The sequence below is a fragment of the Pleurodeles waltl genome, chromosome 12 (assembly GCF_031143425.1).
Source record: "Pleurodeles waltl isolate 20211129_DDA chromosome 12, aPleWal1.hap1.20221129, whole genome shotgun sequence".
NCBI classification, from domain to species: domain Eukaryota; kingdom Metazoa; phylum Chordata; class Amphibia; order Caudata; family Salamandridae; genus Pleurodeles; species Pleurodeles waltl.
The window spans coordinates 669,195,880-669,213,072 of NC_090451.1; the positions used below are offsets into that span (position 1 = coordinate 669,195,880).

A 17,193-nucleotide genomic window follows, 5' to 3' on the forward strand; every position below is an offset into this window, starting at 1 on the left:
GCTTTGATGAGAAAATGTGATGAAGTTCGTGACATGAACATGTGGTGTTGATAAAACTGAGCAGCAGCTTACAGGTATGTAACTGTATCCTACTCTGTTTCTGTTACAAATGCCAAACCACAACCTTTCGAAATAGTGAACTGATTTTAATGTTCGTTGAATTTGTTTAATTATTTTATTGTATTGACAATTCCCAGAACCGAGTTTAGCTTGTGAGGAAGATGTAACAATGAAGTCTGAAGAGAGCCATAAGTCTTCAGATTCGGAATGTCATTTACAGGTACAACCTATTTTGTTTGATAATGCTTCTTTTAAAGAAAATAAGTGACTTAGTCATGGCTCTCGCCTCATCCTAACCCGTCAGATAGTAATGAGGTTGGAAACTACCTCTTAAGTCCGCTCATGAAAATGCCTCTGCCAACTTAGCAGACCTGTGGCAGCCCCTAAACATTTACTTACCCTTATGTTTGAGTGTATGTGTGCTGGGGGTAATTTTTACTTGAGCTCTTTTGCAGACTGTTGATAAATATATTATTTTATACAAGATAAATGCAGTTTTTTGTCCTTTGATCTCAGTTGAATACCTTTCCATATCCTGTTTCCCAAATCACCATACCAGTTCTCTGCAATATATAGCTTTCTTATGCAAGAAGTATTTCTTGAAGAGGAGCACAAATTGCTCCATAAAGAGGAGTAAGATTTGTCTTGAGTACCATATACAAGACTTTGGCAAGGAAGGAGTCCATCATGGAGGGAGACAGGAAGAATTTTTCTTCAGCATCTAGGTCTTTGTCGATGTTAGGACACTTAGCATCTAGAAGTAATTGTGAATCATTGGTGTTCCTAAAGTCAATTTTCTGATAATTGAAGAGGATTAATACTATTTTTTTTCTTCACCAAAGGCTGTGGACTTATCTATTTCAGAGCTTCTCCCATCTCATGAACAGAAGATAATATATATATAGTTTTCCCAGCAGTCAGCAGGATAGCTACCTTGGAAGTAGTGCAAGCTAAAATTGATGCATATGTTCTTCATATGCGTGTCCCACCTCAACGTGGATTCTCCACAGCCAAAAGAGAGGACACATCATAGCATAAACCAGTATGTGAAATTCTGGAAGGTCTTTCAGAGAAGAAGCACAGGAAAGAGCACTAGTCCAGAGAACTCCAGTGCTCTGGAGAATTCACAGAGCAGTCAGGCTTAACTAAGAGGCAATGTATAAAGTATTTGTGCAACACGTAATTACAGTAACACAGTGAAAGACACCACAAAAAGACTCAACACTAGTTCAGAAAAAAAGAGAATATTTATCTGAGTAAAAGATAAAAAGGTTACTTGAGGTCGTGAGGGACTGGTTCAAATACAAAATCCAGGCCGACTGAGATGGAGGGTAGGCCGGCTACAGAACCCATGCAGGGTCTGCCAAACAGTACCTTTGTTGGAGCAATGCGTCAGCAGCGAGGACATGATGCGTCAGTATTTCTGCTGCACTTGTGGCGATGCATCATCGTCAGGCTCCATAGAAGTGGATTCGATGCGTCGGCAGCGAACCACACAGAGTGTCTTCGCTGGACCGTGCAGTAGGTGAAGCCACTGTCATAGGGTAGCCGCAGCGTTGCTGTTGGAGATGCAACGCGTCTATTTTTCTGACACACTTGGGGCGATTTAAGTTTGTAGCTGAAGAACCCACTTTTGAGGCCTAGGACAGGAGGGGCCACCTCAGGCAAGGATAAGACTCACAGATGGCAGAGTCTGGCAGCACCAGGAGAGTTGCAAGCAGTCTTTTATGTTCCTGATACTGCAGAAGAACAAGGTGCAAGCCAACAAGCCCTTGGAGATTCTTGGGTTGAAGAATGTAGAGTGCAAGTCCAGTCCCTCTCACACATTTATGAGCTTACCGCTATCTGGACATGTTAAACTTAAAAGTAGATGTCATGTCCAACTTTTTAAATATAATGCTCCCTGCCCTTGGGCTTAACTGCCTTAGGGGTGACGTACATGTGATAAAAAGGAAGGTTTGGGCCGGGCAAGTGGGTACTGGGTCAGAATGACAGTTTAAAACTGCACACACAGGCTCTACAGTAGCAGGCCTGAGATATATTTGAAGGACTACTGTAGTGGGAGGCACAATCAGTGTGCAGGCCCACTAGTGGCATTTAATTTACACGCCCTGGATACATATAATGCACTTTTCTAGGGACCTAGATGTAAAATAAGTATTCCAATTCTGGAGAAACAGATTCAGCAAAAAGTGGAGTGAAAAGGCATAAGGTCTAGGGATGACCCTGCAGTAAGGACCATTTCCAATACTGGCCCTACTATTTCTCTGTGACACCTCCCAACAAAATCTATTGGTAGTCTCTCCTTCTTTAAAGTACCAGGTTTTCACATGTTCGCAGTTACTGCTTTTAACCACATAACTGGGGTATAACTTTGGTCATTAGCATTACAGTGAATGCTGCATTGCATTTACTGTGATGTGTTATTTTTAAAGGTAAATACTTAGTTCTCCATAGTTTTTCTTTTACTTAGTGTTTCATTCACATTCAAAACCCCCTTCTGCTGCACCCGCAGGTTTGGTGCACATGAACCTGGGCTTAGTTGTCTTACGTTTCTTTCAGCACCGAAGGCATAGTGACATGTATACAACTATTTTGTCTGCAGGAGAACAAGCCAGGCTTTTACAGCACGATTGGGGTTCCGGCTCTCAGAGCCTTTAGGTGTTTAATAACTTTCCTGGCAAAGTGAGGGAATATGTGGAAGCCATACATTTTTGAACTAGCGTCACTATATCAAAGTGTTTCAGAGGTGGCATGCTCTTTTTTTTAAAGAAATGTTTGCCACAGTTTGGGCCTTGTGTTGTGGGATTCGATCTGCTATCTATAAACAGTAGAAATTACTGTGCATGTGTGTGATCTCTAAAACCAATTCAGTGAAAATATGCCTGTAGAGAAAACATTTTATATGAGTGTTTCTGATGGATACAACTACCTGTGGATTCCTCACCTAATGAATACTCCCATGGCGCCAGCATTCAACGGAAATCTTCTTCCTAGTCTCTGCACGTCGACAAGGGCGTCACTCTAGCCCACGCGACGCCGTCTGACGTCATACAGGCAATAAGAGGTCCTCGCCGACGTCAGTTCTCTTTTTTCCGTGCATTCGAAGCGGTTATCTTCGAGGGAGCTACTGTTACTTTAGTAGTTACAGTGTATTTTCTGCTGCGTAGTTCTTCTCTGCGGTAACAATGTCTCAGAGAAAGTCAGGTTTCAAGCCCTGTCGAGAGTGTGGGGGCAAGATGTCCGTTACAGATCCTCACTCCGACTGTCTCTGGTGTTTGAGCTCCGACCACGACGTTGTGACTTGCGATTCATGTCAGCACATGAATCCGAAGGCCCTCAAAGAACGTGAGGCTAAACTATTCCTGGCGAAGTCTAAGAGAAAGGAAAAACATCACAAAAAGTCTTCCTCGCCAAGGTCTCATCGGCGTCATCGAGACTCCCGGCGCCGTAGAGATTCACGGCGTCATTCCAGCAAGGAGACTCGTTCGAGGTCGCCTTCGGCTCGGCGTCGGAGGACTTGGGAGGTCAGTCCCACGGTCACGCCGCATCCATCGACGCCGTTGCCCTCTCCGGCGTCACCGACTTCACCTGGACAAGCGTCTGTGGTTGAGGTGATGCAGCCTCTTGTGATGTCGCGGACGTCGAGGCTGGCGTCGGGGTCGCCTTCGATCCAGGCACCTCAGTATCCGGCTTTTCCCGCCCCTGGAGCAGATAGTACTGCATTTCTGAATGCGATGTATACCATCTTTCAGCAGATGGCTCCAGGAGGTGCTCCGGCTGGTCCTTCGGGGCCTTTGGCCTTTTCATTGGGTGATTGTAGGAAGTTGGCTCTGTATGTGCTATTTCAAAGTAAGGAATAGCATGCACAGAGTCCAAGGGTTCCCCTTAGAGGTAAAATAGTGGTAAAAAGAGATAATACTAATGCTCTATTTTGTGGTAGTGTGGTCGAGCAGTAGGCTTATCCAAGGAGTAGTGTTAAGCATTTGTTGTACATACACATAGCCAATAAATGAGGTACACACACTCAGAGACAAATCCAGCCAATAGGTTTTGTATAGAAAAATATCTTTTCTTAGTTTATTTTAAGAACCACTTGTTCACATTTAACATGTAATATCTTGTTTGAAAGGTATTGCAGGTAAGTACATTAGGAACTTTGAATCATTTCAATTGCATGTATACTTTTCAAGTTATTCACAAATAGCTATTTCAAAAGTGGACACTTAGTGCAATTTTCACAGTTCCTGGGGGAGGTAAGTATTTGTTAATTTTACCAGGTAAGTAAGACACTTACAGGGTTCAGTTCTTGGTCCAAGGTAGCCCACCGTTGGGGGTTCAGAGCAACCCCAAAGTCACCACACCAGCAGCTCAGGGCCGGTCAGGTGCAGAGTTCAAAGTGGTGCCCAAAACGCATAGGCTGCAATGGAGAGAAGGGGGTGCCCCGGTTCCGGTCTGCTTGCAGATAAGTACCCGCGTCTTCGGAGGGCAGACCAGGGGGGTTTTGTAGGGCACCGGGGGGGGACACAAGCCCACACAGAAATTTCACCCTCAGCGGCGCGGGGGCGGCCGGGTGCAGTGTTAGAACAAGCGTCGGGTTCGCAATGTAAGTCAATGAGAGATCAAGGGATCTCTTCAGCGCTGCAGGCAGGCAAGGGGGGGCTTCCTCGGGGAAACCTCCACTTGGGCAAGGGAGAGGGACTCCTGGGGGTCACTTCTGCAGTGAAAGTCCGGTCCTTCAGGTCCTGGGGGCTGCGGGTGCAGGGTCTTTTCCAGGCGTCGGGACTTAGGTTTCAGAGAGTCGCGGTCAGGGGAAGCCTCGGGATTCCCTCTGCAGGCGGCGCTGTGGGGGCTCAGGGGGGACAGGTTTTGGTACTCACAGTCGGAGAGTAGTCCGGGGGTCCTCCCTGAGGTGTTGGTTCTCCACCAGCCGAGTCGGGGTCGCCGGGTGCAGTGTTGCAAGTCTCACGCTTCTTGCGGGGAGTTGCAGGGTTCTTTAAAGCTGCTTCTTGAAACAAGGTTGCAGTCTTTTTGGAGCAGGTCCGCTGTCCTCGGGAGTTTCTTGTCGTCGTCGAAGCAGGGCAGTCCTCAGAGGATGCAGAGGTCGCTGGTCCCTTTGGAAGGCGTCGCTGGAGCAGAGTTCTTTGGAAGGCAGGAGACAGGCCGGTGAGTTTCTGGAGCCAAGGCAGTTGTTGTCTTCTGGTCTTCCTCTGCAGGGGTTTTCAGCTGGGCAGTCCTTCTTCTTGTTGTTGCAGGAATCTAATTTTCTAGGGTTCAGGGTAGCCCTTAAATACTAAATTTAAGGGCGTGTTTAGGTCTGGGGGGTTAGTAGCCAATGGCTACTAGCCCTGAGGGTGGGTACACCCTCTTTGTGCCTCCTCCCAAGGGGAGGGGGTCACAATCCTAACCCTATTGGGGGAATCCTCCATCTGCAAGATGGAGGATTTCTAAAAGTTAGAGTCACCTCAGCTCAGGACACCTTAGGGGCTGTCCTGACTGGCCAGTGACTCCTCCTTGTTGCTTTCTTTGTTCCCTCCAGCCTTGCCGCCAAAAGTGGGGGCCGTGGCCGGAGGGGGCGGGCAACTCCACTACGCTGGAGTGCCCTGCTGGGCTGTGACAAAGGGGTGAGCCTTTGAGGCTCACCGCCAGGTGTTACAGCTCCTGCCTGGGGGAGGTGTTAGCATCTCCACCCAGTGCAGGCTTTGTTACTGGCCTCAGAGTGACAAAGGCACTCTCCCCATGGGGCCAGCAACATGTCTCTAGTGTGGCAGGCTGCTGGAACTAGTCAGCCTACACAGACAGTCGGTTAAGTTTCAGGGGGCACCTCTAAGGTGCCCTCTGGGGTGTATTTTGCAATAAAATGTACACTGGCATCAGTGTGCATTTATTGTGCTGAGAAGTTTGATACCAAACTTCCCAGTTTTCAGTGTAGCCATTATGGTGCTGTGGAGTTCGTGTTTGACAAACTCCCAGACCATATACTCTTATGGCTACCCTGCACTTACAATGTCTAAGGTTTTGTTTAGACACTGTAGGGGTACCATGCTCATGCACTGGTACCCTCACCTATGGTATAGTGCACCCTGCCTTAGGGCTGTAAGGCCTGCTAGAGGGGTGACTGACCTATACTTGCATAGGCAGTGAGAGGCTAGCATGGCACCCTGAGGGGAGTGCCATGTCGACTTACTCGTTTTGTTCTCACTAGCACACACAAGCTGGCAAGCAGTGTGTCTGTGCTGAGTGAGAGGTCTCCAGGGTGGCATAAGACATGCTGCAGCCCTTAGAGACCTTCCTTGGCATCAGGGCCCTTGGTACTAGAAGTACCAGTTACAAGGGACTTATCTGGATGCCAGGGTCTGCCAATTGTGGATACAAAAGTACAGGTTAGGGAAAGAACACTGGTGCTGGGGCCTGGTTAGCAGGCCTCAGCACACTTTCAATTGTAAACATAGCATCAGCAAAGGCAAAAAGTCAGGGGGCAACCATGCCAAGGAGGCATTTCCTTACAGTGATCCTGCGCCTCTTCGGCCGGCACCCTTTATGCCCTTTCTCCCTTTTGGGAATGTGGGCTCGGCGCCGGTGGCCGCTCCAGTGGCTTCAGAGGGATTGGCTCCGGAGGTTTCCATCCCGTCGACGTCGGGATTTCGTCCTGTGACTCCGGTGGGTCCATCGGCTCCAAGATCTCTTCGTCCTGCTCCTTCATCGGCGCCGAAGCTGCCTGTGGCGCCGGATGCGGCGTCGGATGCTTCTGGAGATCGGCGCCGATCTTCGACTTCGGCATAGGCCATGTCGACTCTGCGTATTGAGCAGAGACTACATTCAAGGAGGCGTGCTTTCCGTCTTTTGGAAGAGCAGGAGTACCAGCGAGTCCTGGAGGAAGGAGAGGTTGAGGACTCTGGTGATGGACTGCGTGGTCTGGATACGGCCAGTGGGCTGGATACTTCCCCTGAGTGGGACCTTTCACCTCCAGGGGAGTATACGGAGGAGGCTGCTACCTTTCACGCGGGGGTGAGGAAGGCGGCTAACTTTCTGGACCTGCCTTTGCCGGTGGCAGAGGCGAAGCAGAATTTATTGACGGAGGTGCTGCATCCGGCCTCTGCTGCAGCGGAGCCTCTCTTGCCGTTTAATGAGGCTTTGCTTGATCCGGTGTTGGAGGTGTGGAAGAAGCCTGTATCTTCCTCGGCAGTTCATAGGGCTGTGGCCAGAAGATATCTGGCTGCACCATCTGACCCTGGTTTTCTTTCAAGACACCCTACGCCGGAGAGCTTGGTGGTGCAAGCCTCATGTTCATCGAAATCAGCGCCTGGATCTTTCCCGACGGTACCTGGAGACAGGGACTCCAAAAAACTGGATGCGCAATCCAAGAAAATATTTTCATCTTGCAGTTTGGCGTTGAAGGCCACCAACGCAACTTGCATTCTGGGGAGATATATCCATGCTCTTATGGATGATATTTCATCTTCTTTTACGGAGCTTCCCCAGGGACTCTTGGATGTTGTCTTGGACGCCCAGGCTGCCGCAACCCAGATTATCCAGTCTGGGCTGGACACAACCGACTCGGTGGCTAGGGCGATGGGCACGGCTGTGGTGGCGAGGAGACAGGCCTGGCTCCGTAATTCGGGGTTTTCTGCAGATGTGCAGTCGACCCTATTAGACCTCCCGTTTGATGGGGACAAACTGTTTGGAGCAAAGGCAGATTCGGCCTTGGAGCGATTTAAAGAGAGCAGGGCCACAGCCAAATCGTTAGGGCTGCAAGCTCCTTCTTCCTCTGCCTCTTCCAGGTTTTTCAGGAGGTTTCGTGGATTTGGGCGTGGCTCTTCCGCCTCTTCCTTTCGGGGGAGGTTTCAGCAACCTGCCTCTTCCCACCCCTATAGATCATTTAGAGAGAGAGGTAGGGCCCGCAACAGAGGAGCCTCTCAACAGCACTCTGCCTCTTCCTCGTCCTCTGGAGGGGTGCAGCAGGGAAAACAGCCTTAGGCTTCCACCATTTCCCACTCACACCTCTCCTGTAGGGGGAAGATTACGGCATTTTCTCCACAAGTGGGGGACTATTACAACGGACACTTGGGTTATCAGTATTGTGGAAAAAGGCTACACCCTTCCCTTTCGGGTGTTTCCGCCCCCCCCTCCCGCCCCGCCCATCTTATTGTTCAGAAGAACACCTCCTGTTGCTAGAACAGGAGGTTCAAGTCCTCCTTTCAAAGGGCGCAGTGGAGTTGGTCCCAGAGCAGGAAAGGGGTCGAGGTTGTTACTCAAGGTACTTCCTGATTCCCAAGAAGGATGGTCGGTTGAGACCGATCCTGGATCTGGGGATCTTGAATTGGTTCCTCAAACAGGAAAAGTACAAGATGCTGACCCTAGCACAGGTGCTTTTGGCGTTGAACAAAGAAGATTGGATGGTGTCTGTCGACTTGCAGGACGCTTATTTTCATATCCCGATACTCAAGTCGCACAGGAAGTATCTCCGGTTTGTGGTAGGGTCGCAGCACTATCAGTTTGCGGTCCTCCCGTTTGGTCTTACTTCAGCACCTCGAGTTTTCACGAAGGTGATGTTGGTGGTTGCGGCAGAGCTCAGAAGGAAGGGGATAGCAGTATTCCCTTACTTGGACGACTGGTTGATCAAAGCCAAGTCTCCGGAGCTTGTGTCGTATCATCTGCAGTCAACAACCCAGTTGTTGTTCGACCTGGGCTTTTCGGTGAACGTGCCCAAATCTCACCTGGAGCCCTCTCAGCGCCTCCTGTTCATAGGGGCAGTACTGGATACAACATTGAATCGAGCCTTTCCTCCGCCTCAGCGGGTTCAAGATATTCAGGAATTGGTTCCAATGTTTCGAAATGGAGCGGTAGTTCCAGTCCTCAAGGTCCTTCGTCTGCTCGGTCTGTTTGCCTCCTGCATACTGTTGGTCACGCATGCTCGCTGGCACATGAGGGCTCTTCAGTGGTGCCTCCGAAGGCAGTGGTCTCAACACTAGGGAGATCTAGAAGGTGCGGTCAAGATCTCCAGAGATGCTGCTGTGGACTTGAAGTGGTGGATTGCGAGCAACAATCTTTCGCAAGGAAAGCCGTTCGCGCAGTCGCCACCAGTGGCCACGGTCATAACGGATGCTTCCACTCTAGGGTGGGCAGCTCATCTGGGGGATCTGGAGATCAAAGGACTTTGGTCTCCAGAGGAACAGATGTTTCATATCAATCTGTTAGAGTTACGGGCTGTACGTCTGGCTCTCAAGGCCTTCCTCCCTTCCCTTCGTGGTCAGTCGGTACAGGTCCTGACGGACAATACTACCACGATGTGGTACATAAACAAACAGGGAGGAGTAGGGTCGTACCTTCTCTGCAGAGAAGCTCTTCGACTATGGTCCTGGGCAAAGGACCATCAGATTTGCTTGGTAGCAAATCATTTGGCCGGGGTCTTGAATGTACGTGCGGACAGTCTCAGTCGCCAATTCTCGGCCGACCACGAGTGGCGTCTCCATCCAGATCAAGTCCGTTTAATCTTCCAGATGTGGGGGTTTCCTCCGATAGATCTGTTTGCCACTCGGGAGAAGGCGCATTGTCCATTATTCTGCAGCCTCCAGTATCCGGTGCAGGGAGCATTGGGGGACGCGTTTCTGATAACCTGGTGCGACCAGTTGCTTTACGCGTTTCCCCCCATACCCTTGATTCCTCTAGTGTTGAGGAAGATTCGCCAAGACCGGGCCCAAGTCATCTTAATAGCTCCGGATTGGCCAAGGAGGGTGTGGTACTCCGACCTTCTCCAACTCTCACTGTGCCCTCCGCTCCGTCTCCCTCTCAGGGCAGACCTCCTCTCGCAGTCGCAGGGGCAGGTTTTACACCCCAACCTCCAGAGTCTACACCTACATGCATGGAGATTGAACGGGGCAACCTGAGTTCCTTCTCTCTCCCGCCTGATGTAGTGGGTGTTATATTAGCGGCCAGGCGACACTCCACTAAATCTATCTACGCTAATAGGTGGTCTAAATTTGTTATGTGGTGTGGGGAGAGACAGATTGATCCCTTACATGCTCATCTGTCGGACGTTTTGTCTTTTGCTCTGTCTCTAGCGCAGAAGGGTTGTGCAGTGGCTACCATTAAGGGTTATTTGTCGGCTTTGTCAGCCTTCATTTGTCTTCCAGATCAACCATCGTTATTTAAATCCCCTATTGTTCTCAGATTCTTGAAAGGTCTTCTAAATAAATATCCTCCAAAACCATTCGTTATGCCTCAATGGGATTTGTCCTTGGTCCTCACTTTCCTTATGGGATCCCCTTTTGAGCCTATGCATTCTTGCCCCTTAAGGTATTTGGTTATTAAAACAGTCTTCCTGGTGGCTATAACATCTGCAAGGAGAGTGAGTGAGTGAGTTGCAGGCCTTATTGGTAAAACCCCCTTATACAACTTTTTATGGGGATAAGGTGGTGTTGAGGACCAAGGCTGCTTTCCTCCCGAAGGTTGTTTCACCCTTCCATTTGGCCCAGACAATTACTTTGTCCACGTTCTATCCTCCGCCTCATCCTTCAAAGGAGGAAGAGAGACTACATTGCTTGGACCCAAAGAGGGCGTTAAGCTTCTACATTGATAGAACGAAGGACTTCAGGCAGGAGGATCAGCTGTTCATCGGATACGTGGGCAAGAGGAGAGGAAAGGCAGTCCACAAGAGAACACTCTCCAGGTGGGTTGTTCTTTGCATTAAAATCTGTTACTCTTTGGCAAAGAAGGATCCTCCTGATGGCATTAGAGCTCATTCCACCAGAGCTAAGTCGGCCACTTTGGCCTTGGCCAGGGGTGTTCCTGTGGTCGACATCTGCAAGGCCGCAACTTGGTCGTCTCTTCACACTTTTGCGAAACATTACTGTTTGGACTCTGAGGTCAGAAGGGACAGCCATTTTGCACGGTCAGTGCTGCAGGATTTCTTGGTTTGACCATTTCGGCACCCACCACCGGGAGTGGTACTGCTTTGGGACTCTATTCATTAGGTGAGGAATCCACAGGTAGTTGTATCCATCAGAAGAACGAGTTACTTACCTTCGGTAACGACTTTTCTGGTGGATACATTAGCTACCTGTGGATTCCTCACGGTCCCACCCACCTCCCCGTTGCCTTTCTGGTCTTACCAAGTAATCCTTGAGTGCGCTCCTCTTGGTCTTCAAGGTTGCAATAGATGTTGTATATATGGATACTTGTATATATTTACATGTATATATATGTATATATCTTTGTGTATATACATGATTTGCATATATTTGTTGGTTTAAAAAATAAAAATAAAAGAGAGTTATATTAAATCTACAACCATTTTATTGCAATGTTGTGTATTTTACAATGTTATGGGATGTTGCCTTGCTCTTTCATTGCATTGGGTTGTTGTTCTCATGCACGTAAAAAATGTTGGTACTGACGTCGGCACGTCGGCGAGGACCTCTTATTGCCTGTATGACGTCAGACAGCGTCGCGTGGGCTAGAGTGACGTCCTCTTCGACGTGCAGAGACTAGGAAGAAGATTTCCGTCGAATGCTGGCGCCATGGGAGTATTCATTAGGTGAGGAATCCACAGGTAGCTAATGTATCCACCAGAAAAGTCGTTACCGAAAGTAAGTAACTCGTTCTTTTGGTTTTAAAAAGTATATTGAGTCAAATTAAAATTACAATGCATTTAACTGAAAATAGAAATGTATTTCACATCTTTTAAAACCTAAAACTAAAGGGGAAATTTACTAATTAACATTCATTTTTTTTAACCAATCTACTCATCATGCAGTGAAGGATCAGTGAAGTAGATCGTTTTTTCAACTCTCTAGAGAAGGATATCTGAATGCTGGTGCCTGTTTTATGCTTTTTTAGGGAAAGAACTTTCATTTTTTATGGGGTTTATTTGGGCGTCTTATGACATTTTCTGAAGTCTACTTTCATATTCGGTTGTTTTCTTTTGAACTACAATGCTTGCTTGCTTTACAGATGTGTTTCCTATGGAACTAAGATGTCCTGGAAGATCCAACACACTGTTTATGTTAAATCTTTTCTAGATCCTTCATTACGTTCAAGATATGTCTAGAGTTGTTATAGAAGTGACTCGTGGATGAAGGCAGAGTTTCAATCTTGGCTGTTCAGCCTCAAGGCCCAACTTCTCCAGAGAGAGAAAACAGCTGTCATCCTCAGGTGACAGGTCTGAGCGCTCAGTTGGGGCTCTCAGCAGTCTCTCTCGTCACCAGCATTCTCTTTCCTGTTTAGGGCAAAGGTGTTCAACCTCTCAACTTCAAGGCTTTCGTCACTGAGATATTTGACTTCAATGTGTACAACATAGAGAGCGTCAGGAACCAGGAGCATTTGCATCTACTTCTTCTTTCCTGTCGAGGTCCCTGTCGACATCTAGGACATTGGAGGCAATGATAGGTCCCTTAATTGTATAACACCCAAGAGGCCAGATGCCCACCTCTAGTAAGAAGCTTAGATCCTCGAGGTGTACTTAAACAGTTTGCTTCTCCTGGAACTCAACCCTCCACAGGAGAACTCCTACCCATTCCAACCACACAGAGTGACTCATTACAACACAGAGATCTTGCTGTTCCATCTACTTCATAATGGGTCCTTTAAGACCAACCTTTCTAGTACCTCCTACTGCTCCAGCACCTCATCCTTGTTCATCAGTGAGACCCTAAAATGGTGACCAGAGAAAGAAAGACCATCACCATTATCATCAGATGAACCCTCTAAGAAAATAAAGAATGAGGGTTGCTACAGTCATCACTTGAGAGGACGAGAACCTCGTAAGTCAGGAAAATCCAGGTTTGCATACTCGCCTTAGAAGGGATACCTTATCCTCATTAGATTTGAGAGCTATATCTATCACCTCGCCAGAACATCTTCCTCTTGGAATTTAACAAATGGTTGATGTATTGTTCCATGAGTTTGCTAACCGCACCAAGAAAGTTAAACATTTAGCCATTAGTTTCTGTTTATAAAACGTCTGCCATATTTTACACCTTCCTCCCATAACCACAAGCTAGTCTGATGGTATCTCTGACTCCAAGTTTATTGGAACCCTCTGTGCTCATGTACCTTTCTCCAGCCTCCATCAATCCTGTGACAAGCAGAGGGAGAAAAATAAACACCTCTCGTCTAGGATCCATTCTGCATAAAGAAAACTTCACCTTTGGAAGCTGGTTGCATCTGCAGGCTAGAAATGCTAAAATGTTAGTGGCTCTATTTCATCTTCTCCACCAGACAAAAAAAGCAAATGGATGAATGTAGTGAGCGAGAGAGCCTGCATGACTTCAGCTCAGCTTTGAGAGTGGCATTTTCTAGAATTCTGCTGGACCTATACAACAGAAGTCTTCTGGATTTCCTATAACGTTTTAATGATTTGCTTCCCATGAAATCACAGAGAGGAATTTTCTACCGATTCTAATGGACATATTGTTACATCTGACCAGAAAAACAGTGCAGTAAAGTATTCAGTGTCTTGCAGGGTGTGTCATGGTCTCTCAATGTTATGATCCTCATTGTTAAGAAGAAACAGTCTACATGTGTTTCCTGTTACAAATTTAGATGGGACCAGTGAGTTAATGATTTTTTGGGCAGGCACAACCAGATTGGTCTCTATTCTGAATATTGTTTCTATCTCACAACTTTAGTTTGTATACAGATGTCATATGGTCAGTCACTTCTGATCAGATGCTTGTTTAAAACGATAAGGAGCCCCTGGAGAAGTATGCAAATTGTTTAAAAAAAAAAAAAAGGGTGTCATAATGTTCTTTTTTAGGATATTAAAGCTTACAGTGTGATGAAGTGTTCTTGGAGTCAAAACGTTCCCTGATATATATTAATATATTGGTCGGAGGACTAGTTAGTATACCTTGTTTTACCACTAGTGGGCATAAATATGGTTAAGGTCTGTTATAATACTTTAAAATAGATATTTCTCTCGTAGGGGATTTCCAGGGTAGTCATAAGCGTTGAATAGTTCTGCCCACCTGCGGGGACCCCGGAGCACTTTTTTCCAATATAGCTTCTTAAGTGTTCATGTTCACCTTATTTCAGGAAGGCCTGCAAAGTCACTTAAGAATGTCCACATGCAGCCTAAAGGAAAGGCTACAGTGTCCAAAATTCTTCATCCAGTTTGCTTTAAAAAGGACAAAGTTAAGGTACATGCATTCAAATGCATGAATGAGTGGAACATTTGACAGAAAAAATCCTTCACAAACCTTTTTATATTGCAAAACAATGATGGAGTGCAGGGCAGTGTAGCCCATAGGCTGCCATTAACAATGAAGAAAAAGGAGACTGACTTTAAGAACATGCCTAGAGAGAGACAGTTACCTCAGGTATTCTTGTAAGCAGTCCTAGCTGAAAGTAATGATACACCTGAGATATTATTTTGTCTACTCCACCGGAGAGGACAGAGCGTTGCTTTTGACGATCATGAAAATACCCCTACGAGAGAACTGGAGTTATAGGTAAGAAACTATTCCTTCTCTCGTAGGGGATTTCCATGTATAGTCTTAATCGTTGAATAGGATAGCATGCTCATCCTAGAAACAGCGGGAGAGTAAACAGAACAATACTGCAATGTGCTATACCGCAAAGAGGTTTCTGAGAGAAGCTTGTCCTATTTGAGCATCTGTCCTGGCATCAAAGTCAAGACAGTAATGTTTAGTGAATGTGCAGACAGACTTCCAGGTCACAGCCCTAATACGACTTTCCCACTGGGCTGTGGTTTCCGCCGGTCAGCCCAGTGGGAAAGGTGCAGCAGCATTGTCGCTGGGCCATACTAGAGCCGGTGGCAGTGCTGCCGTAAGCAGGGGGCACCAGCTCCATCAAAATATGCACTGTGTGGACAGCAGACAGTACGCATTGACTTTTAGTCATAGGGATATAGAGGGTTTGCTAGTTCTTCAAGAACCCAAGGTACCCAGAGCAAACAACTGAGATGCAATGGTTTTTCATTGTGTACCCACTAGGCAATAATTCATACAGCAAAATATAGAGTGAAAATGGGCATGAAGGAACGGTATATATTTCTGAAATGTACACCAGATACAGAGTTTCGGAGCAGTGGATATTTGGGCAAGTCTGATTGTGTAGGTACCCATACTAGCATGTGATTCAGAGAGCCTTTTTCAAAATGTCTTTTTGCACACTGGCTTACATTACAAAGGCACAAATGCAGAGAAATCCATTTTGTAATAACACATGTTCTACTATTGTTTGTTCCCGTATGTCTCCAGTAAAAATGCTAGCTAATTTTAGTGGTTAGGCCTTGTACCTGCAACAGGAAAGAGTCACATGGCAAATCACATTTTCCACTGTAAAATGAAACTTCTTATGCAATGTGGGTGTTAGAAATGGGGTCTTTGGTTGACAGTCAGGTTACCCCCTGTTCAAGCAAGGACCCTCACACTAGTCAGGGTAAAAGAGAATCACCCTCAGCTAACCCCTGCTTACCCCCTTGGTAGCTTGGCAGAGCAGTAGGCGTAACTTCAGAGTTCTAGGTGTAAAGTATTTGTACCAACACACACAGTAACTTAATGAAAAGACTACAAAATGACACAACACCAATTTAGAAAAATAGGAAATATTTATCTAAACAAAACAAGACCAAAATGACGAAGATCCAGCATACACAAGTCAAGTTACGAATTTTTAAAGATTAAACAAAAAAATAGCGCTTAGAAACAAAAATGCTTCGATGAGGTGTTAACACAGCGTCGTGAGGGAGTCATTCCCAACAAGCTGACACCAGCGGCGCTGGACACGGAGTCGCGTAGACCCCCAAGTACAGTACCTTTGGTGAAGAGTGAAAACAAGCCGATGCGCAAAGTCTGGGATCGTGGTGTCTGTGCGAAACGTTGAATCTGCGCACTTCGAGCGGCGTCGGTCACGACATGGTGCGGCGACTTCCATGGAGTCGCGGACTTCAGCAGGGCTGCAGCGGCGTCGGGCCTGCGAAGAGCGTCACGTTCCAGCAAAGGTCACGGCGTCGGGTGCAGGCGGAGTTCCCAGATTCTGCAGCGCCGTCGGTCCGGAGTCGTCCGAATTCGATTTCCTTGGATTTCCACCAGCTTTCCTTTCAAGGGCCCAGGGACTGGATAGGGCACCACTTGTCAGAGCAGGAGTCTCTCCAGAGACTCCAGGTGCTGGCAGAGAGAAGTCTTTGCTGTCCCTGAGACTTCAAACAACAGGAGGCAAGCTCTAAATCAATCCCTTGGAGATTTCTTCACAAGATGGAAGGCACACAAAGTCCAGTCTTTGCCCTCTTACTCTGGCAGAAGCAGCAACTGCAGGATAGCTCCACAAAGAGTCACAGGCAGGGCAGCACTTCTCTTCAGCTCTTCTCCAGGCAGAGGTTCCTTCTCGTTTCCAGAAGTGTTCTAAAGTCTGTGGTTTTGGGTGCCCTGCTTATACCCAGTTTCTCCTTTGAAGTAGGCCTACTTCAAGGTAAAGTCTCTTTGGAATGTGAAATCCTGCCTTGCCCAGGCCAGGCCCCAGACACTCACCAGGGGGTTGGAGACTGCATTGTGCGAGGGCAGGGACAGCCCTTTCAGGTGCGAGTGACCACTCCTCCCCTTCCTTCTAGCACAGATGGCTCATCAGGATATGCAGGCTACACCCCAGCTCCCTTTGTTTCACTGTCTAGTGTGAGGTGCAACCAGCCCAACTGTCAAACTGACCCAGACAGGGAATCCACAAACAGGCAAAGTCACAGAAATGGTATAAGCAAGAAAATGCTCACTTTCTAAGAGTGGCATTTTCAAGCGCACAATCTTAAAATCAACTTTACTAAAAGATGTATTTTTAAATTGTGAGATTAGACACCCCAAACTCCACATGTCCAGAGCTACTTATGTGGGTGGCACAACCAGTGCTTCAGGCCCACTAGTAGCATTTGATTTATAGGACCTGGCACTTCTAGTGCACTTTACTAGGGACTTACTAGTAAATCAAATATGCTAATGGATAAACCAATCACATACACATTTTGTAAAGGAGCACTTGCACTTTAGCACTGGTTAGCAGTGGTAAAGTGCCCAGAGTAAAACAAATAGCAAAATCCAGCACACATCAGCAACCTGGGGAAAAGAGGCAAAAAGTTAAGGGAGACCACGCCGAGGATGAAAAGTCTAACAGTGGGCAACTTTG

At 47.2% G+C, this 17,193-nt stretch overlaps 1 protein-coding gene across 3 annotated transcripts in view; it reads left to right on the plus strand.

Annotated features, from left to right (window-relative positions):
• Positions 1-17,193, plus strand: part of HORMAD1 (HORMA domain containing 1) — a 326,846-nt gene that overhangs the window by 245,008 nt on the left and 64,645 nt on the right. For all 3 annotated transcript variants that reach the window (XM_069216936.1, XM_069216938.1, XM_069216937.1), the window contains one exon: positions 198-280. In XM_069216936.1, the coding sequence (XP_069073037.1) occupies positions 198-280 (83 nt within the window). The remainder of the gene's footprint in view (positions 1-197; positions 281-17,193) is intronic.